We start from the raw sequence: 15,928 nt of genomic DNA on the forward strand, positions 1-15,928 counted from the left end.
CCACTGATCATGAAAATCGTAAAAAGCATGAAGTCTACAGAGCCAATATTTGCAAAGTACTGTTTGTCGAGAGGTGGAACAATGCATCGATTCATCAGTGACTGTACATATTTAAGCTCACGACACATTATCCTGAATGTACCAAAAGCATTTGGACGTATTGGCAGTACACCAGTGCAGTGTAACACACCGGTCCTCATAAACACCATGTAAAATCTATATTTGAACTAACATTAGTCTTCCGACTGCTTTGACATCACGAGAACTGATTTTTGACACACCACCACTCCGAAAGATTTTCTGACCGGGGTTGCGAATTACAGGAAAATAAATCATTATTGCAAAAAAAATGGCTTTCTTTATACCACGCACGACTGGTGTACCGTCAATACGTTAATTTCCGTAATTCCTAGGCTTTTGTTAATGGACTGTTAGATGAATGCCTCCCCACGTTACGTTGGTCAAATGTGGAGGTTGTTTGACCGTACTTCACAGCGTTGGGTCAGTGCGATTTGGTGAAGGGAGGGACTCGGGATTGGTTCGGATATCACTTGCCAGTGAAGTAAACCAAGGCAGGGAAATTTATTTTAAATCTTTCGTGACTGCAGGAATTCATATTCTTGGTTCTTACGTGACTTTACCGAAAGAACCAAGAACACGGCAGGGAATTGAACTCATGCGGCTGGGTTTCATAACGCAGTACACTAACCACTGCACCACCTGCCTATTTGCACATAACTAGTATAAGTGGAGAAATTTTGATTTTAATGCACGAAAGATGAACAAATATGAAGGGGATAGTCAGAGTGGTTGTTGCGAGTTTTATTTTAAACCTGATCTGTGGTGAGCTTGCAATGTACTAGTAACCTCATGTGAAGATGCAGTCGAAGGAAAATCTTCAAGTTAACACACAGGGAGGACATAAAGAGGACCCAGAATAGGTCAGAAGAATCCGTAGCCCCGAAATTTGCCAAATGCGGTTGTGTACACGATAGCTGGCGATGATGCAGAGTTCAAAGTCGGTTGCCGTTGCACTCAAGTTAAACGTTCACACTCACTTGACTTTGTCTGTCATGATCTTTCCCGCGTACTGAATGCCCGACAGAGCAGTGAACATCCGCAGAACTTCATTGGTGCCCTGTTGATTTGGGACAAACAAATCGATTGTGGAAATGTATGCGACAAGAGCGTCATGTGGTGGTGGTGGTGAATGCCTGTGATTCAGTGCTTTGAGGTGCAGGGGGATGGTGGATCGCATAGAGTTCGTGAAACTCCCAAAACCCGCTGGGCTCCAAATTTACCAGCAAGTGGGCTCATGAACCCATCGGTGTGGAGTTTTGAGTGCTCTGCATGGGTTTTCTCCAGGTACAATTAGTTTTCAACGCAAAACACTACTGATGAACAGTATGACAAGTCATTGAGGATTTTATAAGAAAATAAATGCCATTATTGCTATACTCTCATACCCATCAACCCATACGGTTTACCCGTATTCTTTTACAGGGAAATGTAGTTTTCAGGTCCATAAGGCGTACAGTCGCTTCAATACGGGAAACAAATAAATTATTGTCTATTTGTTTGTGTTTCTCCCTTGTGATGGTGCTTTGTAGGATGAACGTTGAGATTTATGAGGGCCTGGGTGACCAGTAAGGTCTAAATAGGTTTATAATAAGGTAGGGCACTGATATGGGGTTGACAGATATGTACTCTGAATGTTTAGTACAAGGACAACGATCACTCGGCTGGAATGGGTCATAAATTGAAGAGCCAGGGATGCAAGTGTGGTACCCATCTCGGAAAAGCTTAAAGAAAATCAATGGCTAGGCCATGTCGCATGATGAAGAGGAAAAGCACATCGGGCGGAGAGAGGTGACGATGGGTCCGGCCTACAAAGAGGTGGTACGGAGCGGTGAACCAAGATGTGAAGGACTGCGGAGTGGACGTGGAGATGATGGCCCAGGACATAAATGAGTGGAGGACGACGAGGAATACAGCTCCACACCCCGACTGGTGGGGAAAATACCGGCATGAAGAAAGCAAGCAAGCACACGGTGCAGCAGCAAATCAACTAAACAGACGGAGAAATATGATCGGCGCGTCTGGCCTGACCTCAAATATGAGGAGGATGCGTGCGTCGCGCAGGTAGCGCTCGTACGGGTAGTCCTTGGTGTAGCCGAGGCCTCCCAGAATCTGCAGCGCCTCGCTCACGCACTCCCACGCGCACTCCGAGCTGAACACCTGGCGTCGCAGGAGGAGACGCGCCGCGTTGTGATTTCACCGCGACCCGGACTCCGCACCCACATAGGCAAGACTGCATTATCCCTCTATTCCAATCGCACCGCTCTTTCCCAATACAGTAAAACCTTGGATTGCGAGTAACTTGGTCTGCGAGTGTTTTGCAAGACGAGCAAAATATTTTAATGAATATTAATTTGATAAACGAGCGAGGTCTTGCAATACGAGTAGTACGTGTATACGCTTTGTCTGCCGAGCGTCACGTGATCACAACTGATATACGAGTGCTTTAATATACGAGTGCTTTGGACTACAAACACGTTTCCGGAACGAATTATGCTCGCAATCCAAGGTTTTACTGTACAATCCTGGATGAATTAAAAAATTGCAATCACCGTCTTCAAAGTCCTCTAAGGGCTCGCCCTAGCCGACCTTCTCTCCTCTCATCTCACTCTACACTCCCCTCCATGTGCTCTCCTACCTCTCCCCTCTCACTCCACTCCACACACCCTCCGACCTATTCCTTCTCATCTCACTCTACACTCCCCTACATGTGCTCTCCTACCTCTCCCCTCTCACTCCACTCCACACACCCTCCGACCTATTCCTTCTCATCTCACTCTACACTCCCCTCCATGTGCTCTCCTACCTCTCCCCTCTCACTCCCCTCCACACACTCTCCGACCTATTCCTTCTCATCTCACTCTACACTCCCCTCCATGTGCTCTCCTACCTCTCCCCTCTCACTCCACTCCACACACCCTCCGACCTATTCCCTCTCATCTCACTCTACACTCCCCTACATGTGCTCTCCTACCTCTCCCCTCTCACTCCACTCCACACACCCTCCGACCTATTCCTTCTCATCTCACTCTACACTCCCCTCCATGTGCTCTCCTACCTCTCCCCTCTCACTCCACTCCACACACCCTCCGACCTATTCCTTCTCATCTCACTCTACACTCCCCTCCATGTGCTCTCCTACCTCTCCCCTCTCACTCCACTCCACACACCCTCCGACCTATTCCTTCTCATCTCACTCTACACTCCCCTCCATGTGCTCTCCTACCTCTCCCCTCTCACTCCACTCCACACACCCTCCGACCTATTCCCTCTCATCTCACTCTACACTCCCCTCCATGTGCTCTCCTACCTCTCCCCTCTCACTCCCCTCCACACACTCTCCGACCTATTCCTTCTCATCTCACTCTACACTCCCCTCCATGTGCTCTCCTACCTCTCCCCTCTCAATCCACTCCACACACCCTCCGACCTATTCCCTCTCATCTCACTCTACACTCCCCTACATGTGCTCTCCTACCTCTCCCCTCTCACTCCACTCCACACACCCTCCGACCTATTCCTTCTCATCTCACTCTACACTCCCCTACATGTGCTCTCCTACCTCTCCCCTCTCACTCCACTCCACACACCCTCCGACCTATTCCTTCTCATCTCACTCTACACTCCCCTCCATGTGCTCTCCTACCTCTCCCCTCTCACTCCACTCCACACACCCTCCGACCTATTCCTTCTCATCTCACTCTACACTCCCCTCCATGTGCTCTCCTACCTCTCCCCTCTCACTCCACTCCACACACCCTCCGACCTATTCCTTCTCATCTCACTCTACACTCCCCTCCATGTGCTCTCCTACCTCTCCCCTCTCACTCCATTCCACACACCCTCCGACCTATTCCCTCTCATCTCACTCTACACTCCCCTCCATGTGCTCTCCTACCTCTCCCCTCTCACTCCACTCCACACACTCTCCGACCTATTCCCTCTCATCTCACTCTACACTCCCCTCCATGTGTTCTCCTACCTCTGCCCTCTCACCTAACTCCACCCCACGCACTGTCCAACCTCCCCCCTCTCATCTCACTCTACTCCTGCTCTCCTACCTCTCGCCTCACTCCACTCCACACACTCTGCACCAATAAACAAGGTTGTATATGTCTATAAAAAGCCCCCAATAGCTAATATTTGCACAGTGGGAGGTCACTCGATGTTATTGTGCCATCATCGCCTGGAGCTCCCCTCTCCAGCCCACTGTGCTGTCGACTGCCTGCCCCAGCGCGAGTGCAGGTTCAAGACTTATTGTCTCCGCACGCGACCGACAAATTAAATATAACCCACTGTTCCTGTACAGCGACTTGCGATGCGGTCACGTTAGACGCAAAATAAATCCGTGTTGTATTGTAACTCTGCATGAACGAGATTGCAAGGCATTGGCCAACATGATCGAGGCCATGATTACTACATTCGTTTTATTTAAAGCCAAACGAGAGCCCCTTGGGAATAATACTTCAACAAAGCAATGCAGTAGCGTTTATTAATTATGTGCACAACCTGAAGATCCCGTGATGTGACTCACAAGAGTAGCCCATTGTGTGCCGGCATCATGGTCCAACTTTGCCACCTTTGAAAGATTACCCGCACATTTTAATTTGAATGTGCGTGGCAATCATCACCGCCTATTGTGGAAACTTAGCAAAACTCTCCTGAAAAAGTCATTAGACTCGATGAGGCTTTACTGGGTGAACAATCATCATCATTTTAATAATAACAACCTTGACCATGGCAGCCTCCACAGAGCAGTCCAGCTCTCCCGGCCGGTCCATCATGCCCGCCGTGAGGTACGCCATGCTCTCCATCACGTACGCCTTCACCGTCATGTTCACAAACTTCTCCTGCAAGGAAGCACGGCACGGGCAGGGCAGAGTTGAAGTTATGAAAGTTCTGGAAGGTTCAACCAGGGCGCATTGTGAGTACCCTCCACTCTCTATCAGTCTAGCTACCCGAACCCTATGGCCCCTGAGGTTACCTGGTCACTTAAACCCATGCAGGCTTCTCAATTCTGCGTTTTGTATTTAGTTTGTTGTCCTTCCCCTACACCTACGATTAGCGCTGTTAGTTACATATGGTGTGAAAGAAGTTCAACACACAATTCTCCAATATGCGTGCACTCTCATGTTAATCTTAAGGGTAACTGAATAAATGGCTGATATGAAAACGTCCGCCGCTGATCACTGCAATCATGGCACATGGCAGTGGCACCCGTTCGGTCTGCAGAGAAAAAGGTGGGGTTTTAAAACCCACACGAGGGAAACGCGAGTCCCAGCTGAGATACTTGATACAGTGGAGTGGCCATTCCGTTCTCACCTGAATCATCCCAAAGTCGCTCAGCCGCTTGTTGAACTGCTTCCTGGTGCACGCGTACTCCGCGCACATTGCTGATGGGGAGGAAAGGGATAAGCGTCAGAGGGAAGCCCAGGCAACTATCGAAGTGACTGACCATCGGGTACCGAAAGACCATCGGACTGACCAACCGATGGACTAAACAGCCCTCAGACCGACCAACGACAGCCACCGAATGAACGACTATATCGCTGCTTCTGAAGACGGTCCACTAAAGGTTAAAGCATGACTTACTTTGTTCTAACAGTTAACTCTGAACACTTACTACTCCGATATAAAGCACAACTTCAGCCGAAGTTGAAATCCTGCTGTTGTCATATCTGGAGTGGAGCACCCAGTTCCGACCTGGCTGCACCTGACAGAATTCAACGTAACGCAGTCAGGATGAACGATGATCCAGCACTCGCCTGCTCACCGGTGGTCAGTCGCCTCCAGACCATCCGTCTATCGCTACCACCGTGGCTACTGCTGCTACCGTGAAATTCACTCAACCGATTCCTCCACCCATGTTGAAGACTCTGTGTACCAGACTGTTTCATCTCATCTATAATGTCATAATCATAATAATTTAAATTTATGAAGCGCCCTTAGACAATCGTTCTCAGGGCGCTATGCATGGCAAGGCGGAAAATAGTTAACATCAACCAATGAAAGATGAAGTGAGAAAGACGTTTGAAAATTACTAAAGAGAGAAAGCCATTTTCAACAGGTACGTTTTTAGTCGAGATTTTAAGATTTGTTAAGTGTCTCGGAAGTCTTGACCTCGAAGGTTAAGGAATGTTGTGTTCAACCACCACACTTGCAGGTCACAACAACACTCTCACTCACTCACCGCAGGTCTCAACAACACTCTCACTCACTCACCGCAGGTCTCAACACTTCTCTTCCCGATTCTTCCCTTGTATTGCCCCCTTTTGAAATTCTGTCCAATGGTATCTTTTCCCCCAAGCTCTCATCATAACCTTACGCAATGCAATATACATGTTAACTCCTATCTATTACAAATGTGACGGTGCTGTTTGGGATTTTGGGCCTGTGCTACCGCAAACCGCGATTAAAACGCATCACCCCTACCACCCTAAACATCTTGCATAGCTGAACAGCAACAGCTTGTCATCTATAACAAGGCTTCACCTTTATTTCCCACGGTAAGCACAGAGCAGTGAGCCGCTAACTCGGCGACCTGAGTCTCATTCCTAGCCATGGCTAGCATCAGTGGCGGGTGACATTCGAACCGGTTCGGGACTGCCGATCTAGAGCGGGACAGCGTGCGAGCGAGCAAAACTTGCCAATGAGCTTCTTGAGCATTCCAGCCGAGGCACTGCCCATGCTGAAACGACCTCCGTTCAGAATCTTCATGGCGACCTGACGGCAGAGACGGGGTGGGGGAAGTTCAGATGCCTTCGCAAAACACAAGTCCCTTACAGACAGAGCACAACACCGTTTTTGTATGATTTAAGTTCAGTTAGCTGCTGGCTTCTAGCAGTCCGATGGCTTCATTCATATTGGTTTATATTCTTGGGGGAATATTACCCTAGACAGCTTTGGAATCTTTCATATTAGTAATCCCATTATCTAGCAATCTCAAATACTTAATTTCTAACTTTATAATTACCGGCAACTGACAAAATCACAGCTAACCCAATCCTACGATGGCCATGCGCATCTCCCTTGAAAAAAAAAATTCGCTCATCTTTGGAGAAAACGGTTGGTGCATTTATTTTGAAATACTTGATTTTGCTTGGACAGTAAATCTGCTGGGGATTTTTACAAAAACATCCAACATGGAAGAGAACGTCAAATACCCCTCCAGAGATACTCTCTAGCACCGTCTCTAGTGTAAGCCAGCTCTTTTGAGTCTCGCAAACACACTGGACTGCGAGGTGACCAGGAGATGGCAGTCCAGCAAACACTAGAAAAACCGTGTGTGCATTTCTCGAGTGTTTTCCCTTCAAATGCTTGGGAGGCGGGAGGGGGAGGGTTTCTCCAGGTGCTCCGCTTTCCTCCCACAAAGCCAGAATACTCATCAACAGCATTGGCCGACCGCCCCAATGCACGACTCTCCAAAGAAAATTGTTCTTTAGATTAAAATCATAAATTATAAATGTATGGCCCTTTGTCAGTCCAATGCTGGCTGATGGCCTCTCCAGAGTGCTAGTCGTTGACAGTTTTTGACCATACTATGTTCAGCTTCTTTTGCACTGTACGTAGTCAACCATGCTGATTATCGCAGGTTGGTAAAGGGTGGGAACATCCAGGACCGGTTCAGATATCACTCGCCACTGATGTTAGCAGCGGCCAGGAACCGAACCCAAACCCAGGTCACCGGGTTCATGACTTGCTGCGTGAACCGCTGCTCCACCGCTCCAACCTTTATTTTGCAGCTCGCAAACACCACATCAGGCTTTCCTTAACCAGAACGCGGCTACGGCGTGAACTTAAAAAAAATTCCGACCTTGAAGCCTCCGCCAACCTCCCCCAGGACGTTCTCCACCGGCACCGGCGTTCCGTCAAACGTGACCTCGCATGCTACAAGAGAGTCACACGCGCGCCGGTTCCAAGGTCACGGCAGACAGGCACCCGAAGGCCCGGCACGCAACCGGTGAGCGTGTGCAAAGTCTCAGAAAGCGTTTTTGATTTGTCTGGTGGAATCACTTCATTACGTGCACGATGCATTCTACAGGTTGTGTGTGTGAGAATTAGGTACGATTCATGCAAGTCGGACGCAGGTTTGACAATCTTGCAAACAAAACAACAACAAAATTGGTAAATGATTCCAACGGAACTGTTACAATCTGGGCTTAATTTCTCACCGAATATTCTCGAGGTCGCTGGCAGACTGGAGGAGGCACATGACTAAGTCAACACAACCATAGCGAGTGGTATACTGGATGACGTGTGCCGGGTGTGCGGAAAATTGTCCAGGTTTCTGACGACAAGGAACAGTCCCGGTGCAAATGAAGCCCCGGTTACAATGAGTGGAGTGACGATCTATTCTTTTCATATATATAAAATTGAAACCCTGAATTGTGACAATTCCTCTAATCGCTGGAGGCGTGGTTAATTGTTGCATGCCAACTTGTACATACGGAACCGTGCATGTACAAATCTATTGTAAGCAGTACTGCAATGGCAAAAGTGCTGCCCCCCCCCCCACCCCTCCCATGAAAAAAGTATAACGATTTCTATAATAATGAATACTATTATACAGCACGCACTGTTCGATCCGCGGATGCCCAGCTTGTCCTCGGGCTTGCCGCTGGTGATGCCCCCGAACGCGCGCTCTACGAGGAAGGCCGTGATCTTGTCCTTCTTCTCGCCCGTCGCCGGGTCCGTCACCTCCGTGCGCGCGAACACCGTGAGCACGTCCGCGGTGCCGCCGTTGGAGATCCAGATCTGCTCCCGCACCACAAGTCCCGACGGGCACAAGTCCAACGCTCACCGCGGCTCAAAAATTGAGACGTCGTCACGGCCAAAAGCCACCGCCGCACGCCACCGCACCTCACCAAACGCGGGCGACCCTTCTCTGCGCGGTTGACAAGCGGCCTCCGAGACCTCCCCCCCCCCAAAGTCTCGCACCATCCGCTCCACAGCATTCCCCTGGTCGCTGGACTCGTGGAGACCACTCCAAGGCCTGTAGTGCTAGAGATGGGCTATCTGATTACACTTAACTTCTTGACCAATTGGATAACACGGAAATCGTTGGGAAAAAAGCCTTGCCTCCGTTCTCACACGTGTTAGTCGGGCCTTGGTGACATTGTCAGTACCATTGTGCCGTGTCGTGCCGATTTTGTGATTTATAAGGGGTTTCTTGTCTTTGGGAGGCAGGATGTTGTGGTTGCTATGAAGGCAATAGTTGGTGGACCATGGTGGATAATGCCAAATTGTAAAACTCCCCATGACCAAGAAATATCAGTACAGCAAGTGGGTTCGTGAATCTATCAGTGTGGTCTTGAGTTCAGTAAGGTTTATCTGGATAAATTATCAACTCCGATTAACACGGTTGGCTACATATGTACTTGGCCCAGTCACTGGTGGACATCAGCCCACTTCTATATTTGGTGGGCGGCGAGGCAGCATCTATTTAAAGTATTGCATTCCATGCCTTCAATGACACGGAGTCCTTCAACTTTATACCTGCAGGAACACCATCAGCCACGATCTGTCCACTGCTAGTGGTCTCTGCATGTCGTCGCCATCCTTCGTGGCTTTGTGATGCCGCAATTTGTTTCGCTCCAACACATTAGCCGATCTCATTACTCCATCTCTGCGTCTCCTCTCTCGCCTGCGATTCCGTAACCAGGCTCAACCACCGGCCATCATCGCTTCTTGCAATGCGTCCTGACCAACCTGCTTCCTTTCATGCACTTTTAAATCTAAATTGAAAACTCATGTCTTTAGAAATGCTTTGTGTTGAATTTGTTGTCCTTCCCCCGCACCTCCGTTTAACACGGTTACTAACGTATGGTGCGAAAGAAGTTCAACATACATACATTTCAGTGAATGTGATGTCAATTTATTTTGGTTCTCAGCATAACTATCTCCATGCTCTTTTGTATAATTTTCACTATTGTTCCATTTTATTTGTTTGTGTTCATGTTTTCTAAGCACCGATTAAAAACCTCCCGCTTTCAGGGACATTGGTATGTCGTTTCTGAACATACCGATGTACCTAAAGTGCAAAGCACCCCTCCGACTTACACATACGGCCAATCTCTGCTTATGTATCTCTGCTGGAATTGCATCATCATAGCGGCTATTACATGGCAAAACAGATCGCATGGCTCTAGAAAATTGTTTGGGAGCAAGTGCTCGTACCGCAATATAACAAAAAAGCCATCATCGTTCATCTCGACGAACGTAATGGTGCCGAGGAGGCAAGCTGTGACAATCACTGTGGCATTTGCCAATCATCTGTTGTTGCTGGAAGAATCCTTGCATGGGTAAAACCAAACTGATTTGACACCCGTCCCGTGTAAACAAAAACAAATGGTCCCAATGTGGCCTTCAGTCTGGACGTGGCTATAAATATGTTTTATACGGCGTGTCGGCTTCGGGAAAAATAGCGAGAGTGTGTGCCAACCCAACAAAAACTTTGCCTCTGATTGCTTCTGCTCAGTGTTGAATGTCAAGTTGAATGTCATTCAATCATTCTTTAATGGAAAGATGGCCCAATTGGTCTAAAATGGCAGCATATCAGATCCTTTTGTGGTTATCAACGACACCAAACGGGCTTCGTGTGCCGGCTCCCACGATGTTTCTTATCGCTTTCTCAGCTGCGCTCTTGGATGCGTCTTGTGGCAAAGATAGCAGAGTATTTATTCGTACATATTCCGCTCTGCGCTGACGGAAAGTTTGTTTAATCTGCAGCGCTTCCGTGCTCACACGATAGTGGCAGCTGTACTCATCGGTGAGCTATTCTTTGCTGGTGGTTGAGCACCAGCTCCCTGCTCGGTGATGATGTTCAATTCGATTTAAAGCTGTCGTGACTGCAGGGATTCATCTTCTTGGTTCTTTCGGTAAAGTCACGTAGAAGGGAAATAATAAAATTCATCGCCGATCACTTGTGCAGCCAACCAACTTGAGGGGAGATAAATCATTGTACATGGACATGTCCCTTTCGTCAAACCACTGCTGAGTGAGTACCTTCCAACACTCTGCATGTCCTGGGAGGGCGAGGGGGGTTATTTGAGCTTGTTTTACCACACTGGCAAGTACAGGTTGGTGATGGTGGGTAGCATAGGCGCCGGAGCATAGAGGTACAGTACAACAGTGGATTCTGCACTGCCCTCTGCTGCCCCCCGCCTCCCCCCAGCCCTATGACGACCTGTTTGTGCATGGTGGTGACCCACGCAAGCACCATGGCAGGCTCAATGGTGCTTGGCTGCTTCTGAGATCTGACGAGATGTGGCCCATTCCCGGTGATTTGATCGTTGCGTGCTCACAGGCTCGCGTTGGGTACCTTGGAGCCACTGAGGAGGTAATGTTTGCCGTCTTCACTCAGCGTAGCTCTCGTCTGGATCGACGCTGCATCGCTCCCACTGCACAGGTGATACAATTGCAATAGGATTTTGGTTTTTCAAGAGGATCTAATTGCAACTGCATCTTAAGAAGACGTACAGCATGACATGTGAATCATGTAGGTGGTAGCATCATAAGTAATATACCATCTAGAGATGAGATTGAGTCATAGGCAGAAGAGAAGAAAAGTAAACGCAGACGTTTGCATGGAAACACACACGTATGAGTACTGCACTGACGAGAATATTCATCAGTCCACTCTGGGTAAGAAGGATAGTGGTCAGTGAGATGTAATGCACTTGACAAGGGTTTAGTAATAATGTAAAGCTACTGAATGTCTATAAAGCTCCACAGGGACACATGGTGAACTGAAGGCCCCTCCCCCTCATTCAACCCCGCCCACTTTTACAAACCACACGAACTCATTTGCGAGCTCTTCCCACACAGCGAACGGCCTCCTTTCTCATATAATCCCCGCCCACTATTCAGGGTGCCATGTGCATTACCCAGGTAGTCCCCTCATCACAAGTGAAACATTTTCAAACAGGAATCCTGGTTTTTGGACACTAAGAAAGCCGTTTTGAAACAGTGACCCTCTTGGCCAAAAAACACATTTAATAACGTAGTTCAATAGCTGCACTGCCTGTGTGTGACCTCACCTGCCCGGCTCTGTGAGGCAGAAAGCGGCCGTGTGTTCTCCCGTGGCGAGCCGTGGCAGGTACTGCGCCTTCTGCTCATCGGTGCCCACAAGCAGAATTCCCTGGTGTAACACAAAATGAGGCGACGCGACACCGACATATTAGTTCACGAGAAACAAATGCTACCAAGCACACTGCGTAGCGTGCTGCTCTACAAACGCGGCACCCTTACTTTGATTCTTGAACCGCGGCTCACATCAGTGGTGAGTGATATCGTGAACCGTTCCTGGGCCCCCGCCACCATTACCAACCCACACTGACCAGTATGGCAAAGTGTCGTCCCGTTACCCCCATGACCTGCGCAGCTTGGGGGAGGACCCTCGTTGACCAGCGAATTGACATAAGGGTTGTTGCATGTACATTGTGTTGACGGGATGCAGCTACATGACGTTCGTGAACGAGTGAGTCGCTGTTACCTTGAGGCCGATGGCCTGGTGTGCGGCGAGTGTGACGGCGATGGAACCGTCGAGTGAGGTGATCTCTACCAGCCGCGCGTACATGGTGTTCGAGAGGCCCAGACCGCCTGGCAACCGCACAACACAAAAAACACTTGTGTAATAACAGCCATAGAGGGTTCACGTGGGGATTGGCTTGCCGGTCCCGCTTTGTAGCCAATAAGGGGTGAGCCAGGGAGCATGGCCTCGGCGTGATCACGGCATGTTAGCAGGGGTGATTGGCCTGGCCAATCGGGGCCTCAGCTAATGGGAAGCCGGATCAGAGGCGTGGTCCCGGGATTGACAGGGAACCATCGGGAACAGTCAACGCTGTCTATGGAGGATTGGCTGGGGGGTACCACGTGACGAAGGGATTAAGAGAGAGAGAGAGAGGTCGGGAGCAGACTTGGGAACGAGAGAAGCAGGAGCCACGCGCGTATGGGGCTCTGGGTGCCACGTGCGCGGTGGGGACTTAGCGGGAAGTCTGCCCGCTTTCCGTTGTCTGTCAGCAACGGGGAGTGTGTGAAGTGTAACTGTGGAAGTTGAAAATAAAAAGGACTGATTCCGGAAGCCGTCTCAAGAAGGTTTATTACACTTGTAAGCCAGCGGTGTTGAACCCTATCGTTACCGAGGGCCGAACAGGACTCTCAAATACCTTTGGTGGGCAACCACACACGAACACACACCTCCATTGTATCACGGCAAGAGGCCCTCACAGTTACAGATGTGACTTGGCACACTAAAATTTTTAATAAAAATTCTAACCAAATTGAAAATATCACATTCCAGATTGATGCTTGCATTGACAGACATCGTTTTTACAGGCCATTTTAAAGTGGTAGGCCTCATGTCACCACGGGACATATGAAATGAAGTTGCAGGTCGGATTTGTCGAGTAGTTCATAATTTCCACAGACCTGGTATAAACAAAGTTTGCTAATGATTGTAATCAAAGCAGGTGCTGATTTCTTACCAAACTCCGTGGGGATCTGTTGGCCAAAGAGGCCGAGCTCCTTGAGTCCTCGCAGGGTCTCCTCTGGGATGCGCGCCTCTGCGTCTATACGCTTTGAGTCCACTGGCAACGCATTCAGACACACAGTCAAACGGTACTCAATAGCACTGCCCTACATCACAACAAATATACAACAGGTTGATTTTTTTAGGCAATGGCCTTTCTTCAGAGTGGCAGTTTAAGTGATTAAACAGTTGGAGCATTGGCATCGCGATGGAGTGTGCAGGTGTCTGGATAATGTAGCCGACAGGTAATGAACGAGGAGTCCCATTCTCATGCCAACCATGTATCCCACCGAGTTCGGAGGTCACAATTTACACTGGGGACCGTTATTAAGGAGGGCCTCGCAGGGTTTTTCTTTGTTCCCCCCCCTCTTCCACTCCCTCCCATCCCTGGCTTTCCCTGGGTATGCTGGTTAGTTCTACCCCCCACACCCTCCCCGTTTTCCCTCTCCATTTAAATATGTCCCCGAACGCGAATGGACTGCTGCAGATCTTCTGTACCCCGTTGCGGGGATTTTTCGGTGTGTTGTAAAAAATAAAAGGAGGGTCTCGCAGAGTCTCAAGACTTTCACAGAAGGATCCTGCTACACTGGGATATTTGACCAAGTCCATTGAGGAATGGCCCCTTGTGGGAGAAAGCCAGGCCACGTGGAGCCTCTTGTTGCTAACGCGGCACTGACAAGAGCTGCGATTGTGGGTCACTGGCACCTTGCTCGTCAAAGAACCTCTCCACGGGCCCCACGAGCATGTTCAGCTCTTCCAGCTCCTCGTTGCTGATCTCTGGGAATGGAAACACCTCCTGCAAACAACATCACATCGCCATCAACATCACCACGACGACCAACACTGTATTTTAAAATCTCTCTGTATTTGTCTGTGGCTTGGGGTCAGTGTCTCTGCATGTATATCTCTCTATATTACTTTACTTCCAATACCCTCTCTATATATATGTATTTCCCTTGAGTATGTGTCTTTCTCTCTCTATGTGACAGTCTCCAAAACTCTGTGTCTTCGTGTATCTCTGTCTTCATAAACACGCTCCAGTGTATCGGTGTCTCTCTCTGTTCCCCGATATCAGCGCCTGCCTCCGCGATTCCCTGCACGTCTCTGCACAACTCTCCGTGTTATCCTCTTACCCTATATATTAATGCCCCATCACAAATAACTCCCACTACAGTTATTTTGCTGTGCCTTTTTACACCTGATGAAGGAAGCTTGTGTTGCCTCCGAAACGTCGTGATTTATTTCATTTAATTTTCATTTATTATTATTTTTTATTATTTTTTATTTTTTACCTACGTGACTTTACCGAAAACAACCTAAGAGTATGAATCTCCGTGTCATCTCTACGTCCTTGTGTCTCCGTGCCTCGGTCTCAGGGTTCCCCTCGTTCCCCGTGTGTACATGGGCCGCACTTAGACCGGGAGGCCCACCACCCCACCACCCTCCTCTGTTCCCCAAGCAATCCCGAACCGCTTCGCACCTTATTGATCTTCCCCATGAACAAGTCTCTGGCGAAGGCACAAGAAGGGGTGGTCGTCCCGAACATCCTGTGCCCGCTCCCCGCGCCCATCCTCCCGCACGCCGCCGCTGTCTCGGCCCCGCCGCGGCCTCCGTGCCACGGGCCCCGTGGACACGGGGCGAGGCGGGTCCGGGAGACCGGGCGACGAACGAGCCCCAGAGACGACGAGCAGAGCCGCCTGCCCAGCATCTTGCCTGCTGATACTGCTGCTGCTGATGATGATGGCTGAACTGCTCCAGATGATGACTGAACTGCTCCTGATGATGGCTGAACCGCTGATACTGCTGCTGCTGTTGCTGCTGATGATGATGTAACTGTTATTTGTGCTGCTACCGCTAACAATGATGACAATATACGGCGCCGATGCTGCAAATCACTGAAGGTCTACGTCTCCGCGGGGTGACCCAGTGACCCACTCGTTGCTTCGGCCGATCGGCTCGGGGCTTCTCACCTCCCTCCCCTCCCCAACTTTCCTATCCGCCCCTTCCTTTTTCTCTCTCACGACCCCCCAGCAAGTGTGTGACACGAGGAGCAGGACAGGGTGACACAGCGCGTCTGACCGTGGTGGCTGCACGTGCCCCACTAACCTCTGACCCCCCCACCACCGGTGCCGTGACCTCTGACCCAGCGACGCCGCGCGCACTGATGAGGTGGCCGCGTTGCTAGGCCGACTTTTGCCGCTTAGATGTTGAATTTTGTTTTAGTTAAGTGGTCAACGATCGGACGAGGTTCGGTGTCTGTCGATGATAGACGCGACGAGAGTAAAATGTGTCTTAAGTTTTAACAAAAAATATTGTCGTGCC

At 49.5% G+C, this 15,928-nt stretch overlaps 1 protein-coding gene across 1 annotated transcript in view; it reads right to left on the bottom strand.

Moving 5' to 3' along the window:
- The window catches only part of LOC144730111 (complex I assembly factor ACAD9, mitochondrial-like), a 20,890-nt gene extending 5,009 nt beyond the window's left edge, over positions 1 to 15,881 (bottom strand). The window contains exons 1-13 of the mRNA XM_078610677.1: positions 15,087 to 15,881; positions 14,312 to 14,402; positions 13,563 to 13,664; positions 12,572 to 12,678; positions 12,117 to 12,217; positions 11,399 to 11,477; positions 8,655 to 8,832; positions 7,892 to 7,965; positions 6,726 to 6,801; positions 5,401 to 5,471; positions 4,809 to 4,928; positions 2,110 to 2,238; positions 1,059 to 1,138 (exon numbers count right to left, since the gene is read on the bottom strand). Coding sequence (XP_078466803.1) covers positions 1,059 to 1,138; positions 2,110 to 2,238; positions 4,809 to 4,928; positions 5,401 to 5,471; positions 6,726 to 6,801; positions 7,892 to 7,965; positions 8,655 to 8,832; positions 11,399 to 11,477; positions 12,117 to 12,217; positions 12,572 to 12,678; positions 13,563 to 13,664; positions 14,312 to 14,402; positions 15,087 to 15,314 — 1,436 coding nt within the window. The 5' untranslated portion in view covers positions 15,315 to 15,881. The remainder of the gene's footprint in view (positions 1 to 1,058; positions 1,139 to 2,109; positions 2,239 to 4,808; positions 4,929 to 5,400; positions 5,472 to 6,725; positions 6,802 to 7,891; positions 7,966 to 8,654; positions 8,833 to 11,398; positions 11,478 to 12,116; positions 12,218 to 12,571; positions 12,679 to 13,562; positions 13,665 to 14,311; positions 14,403 to 15,086) is intronic.
- Positions 15,882 to 15,928: the final 47 nt, after the last annotated feature.

Source organism: Lampetra planeri, chromosome 34 (assembly GCF_965212315.1).
Source record: "Lampetra planeri chromosome 34, kcLamPlan1.2.h2, whole genome shotgun sequence".
In the NCBI taxonomy this organism is placed as follows: domain Eukaryota; kingdom Metazoa; phylum Chordata; class Hyperoartia; order Petromyzontiformes; family Petromyzontidae; genus Lampetra; species Lampetra planeri.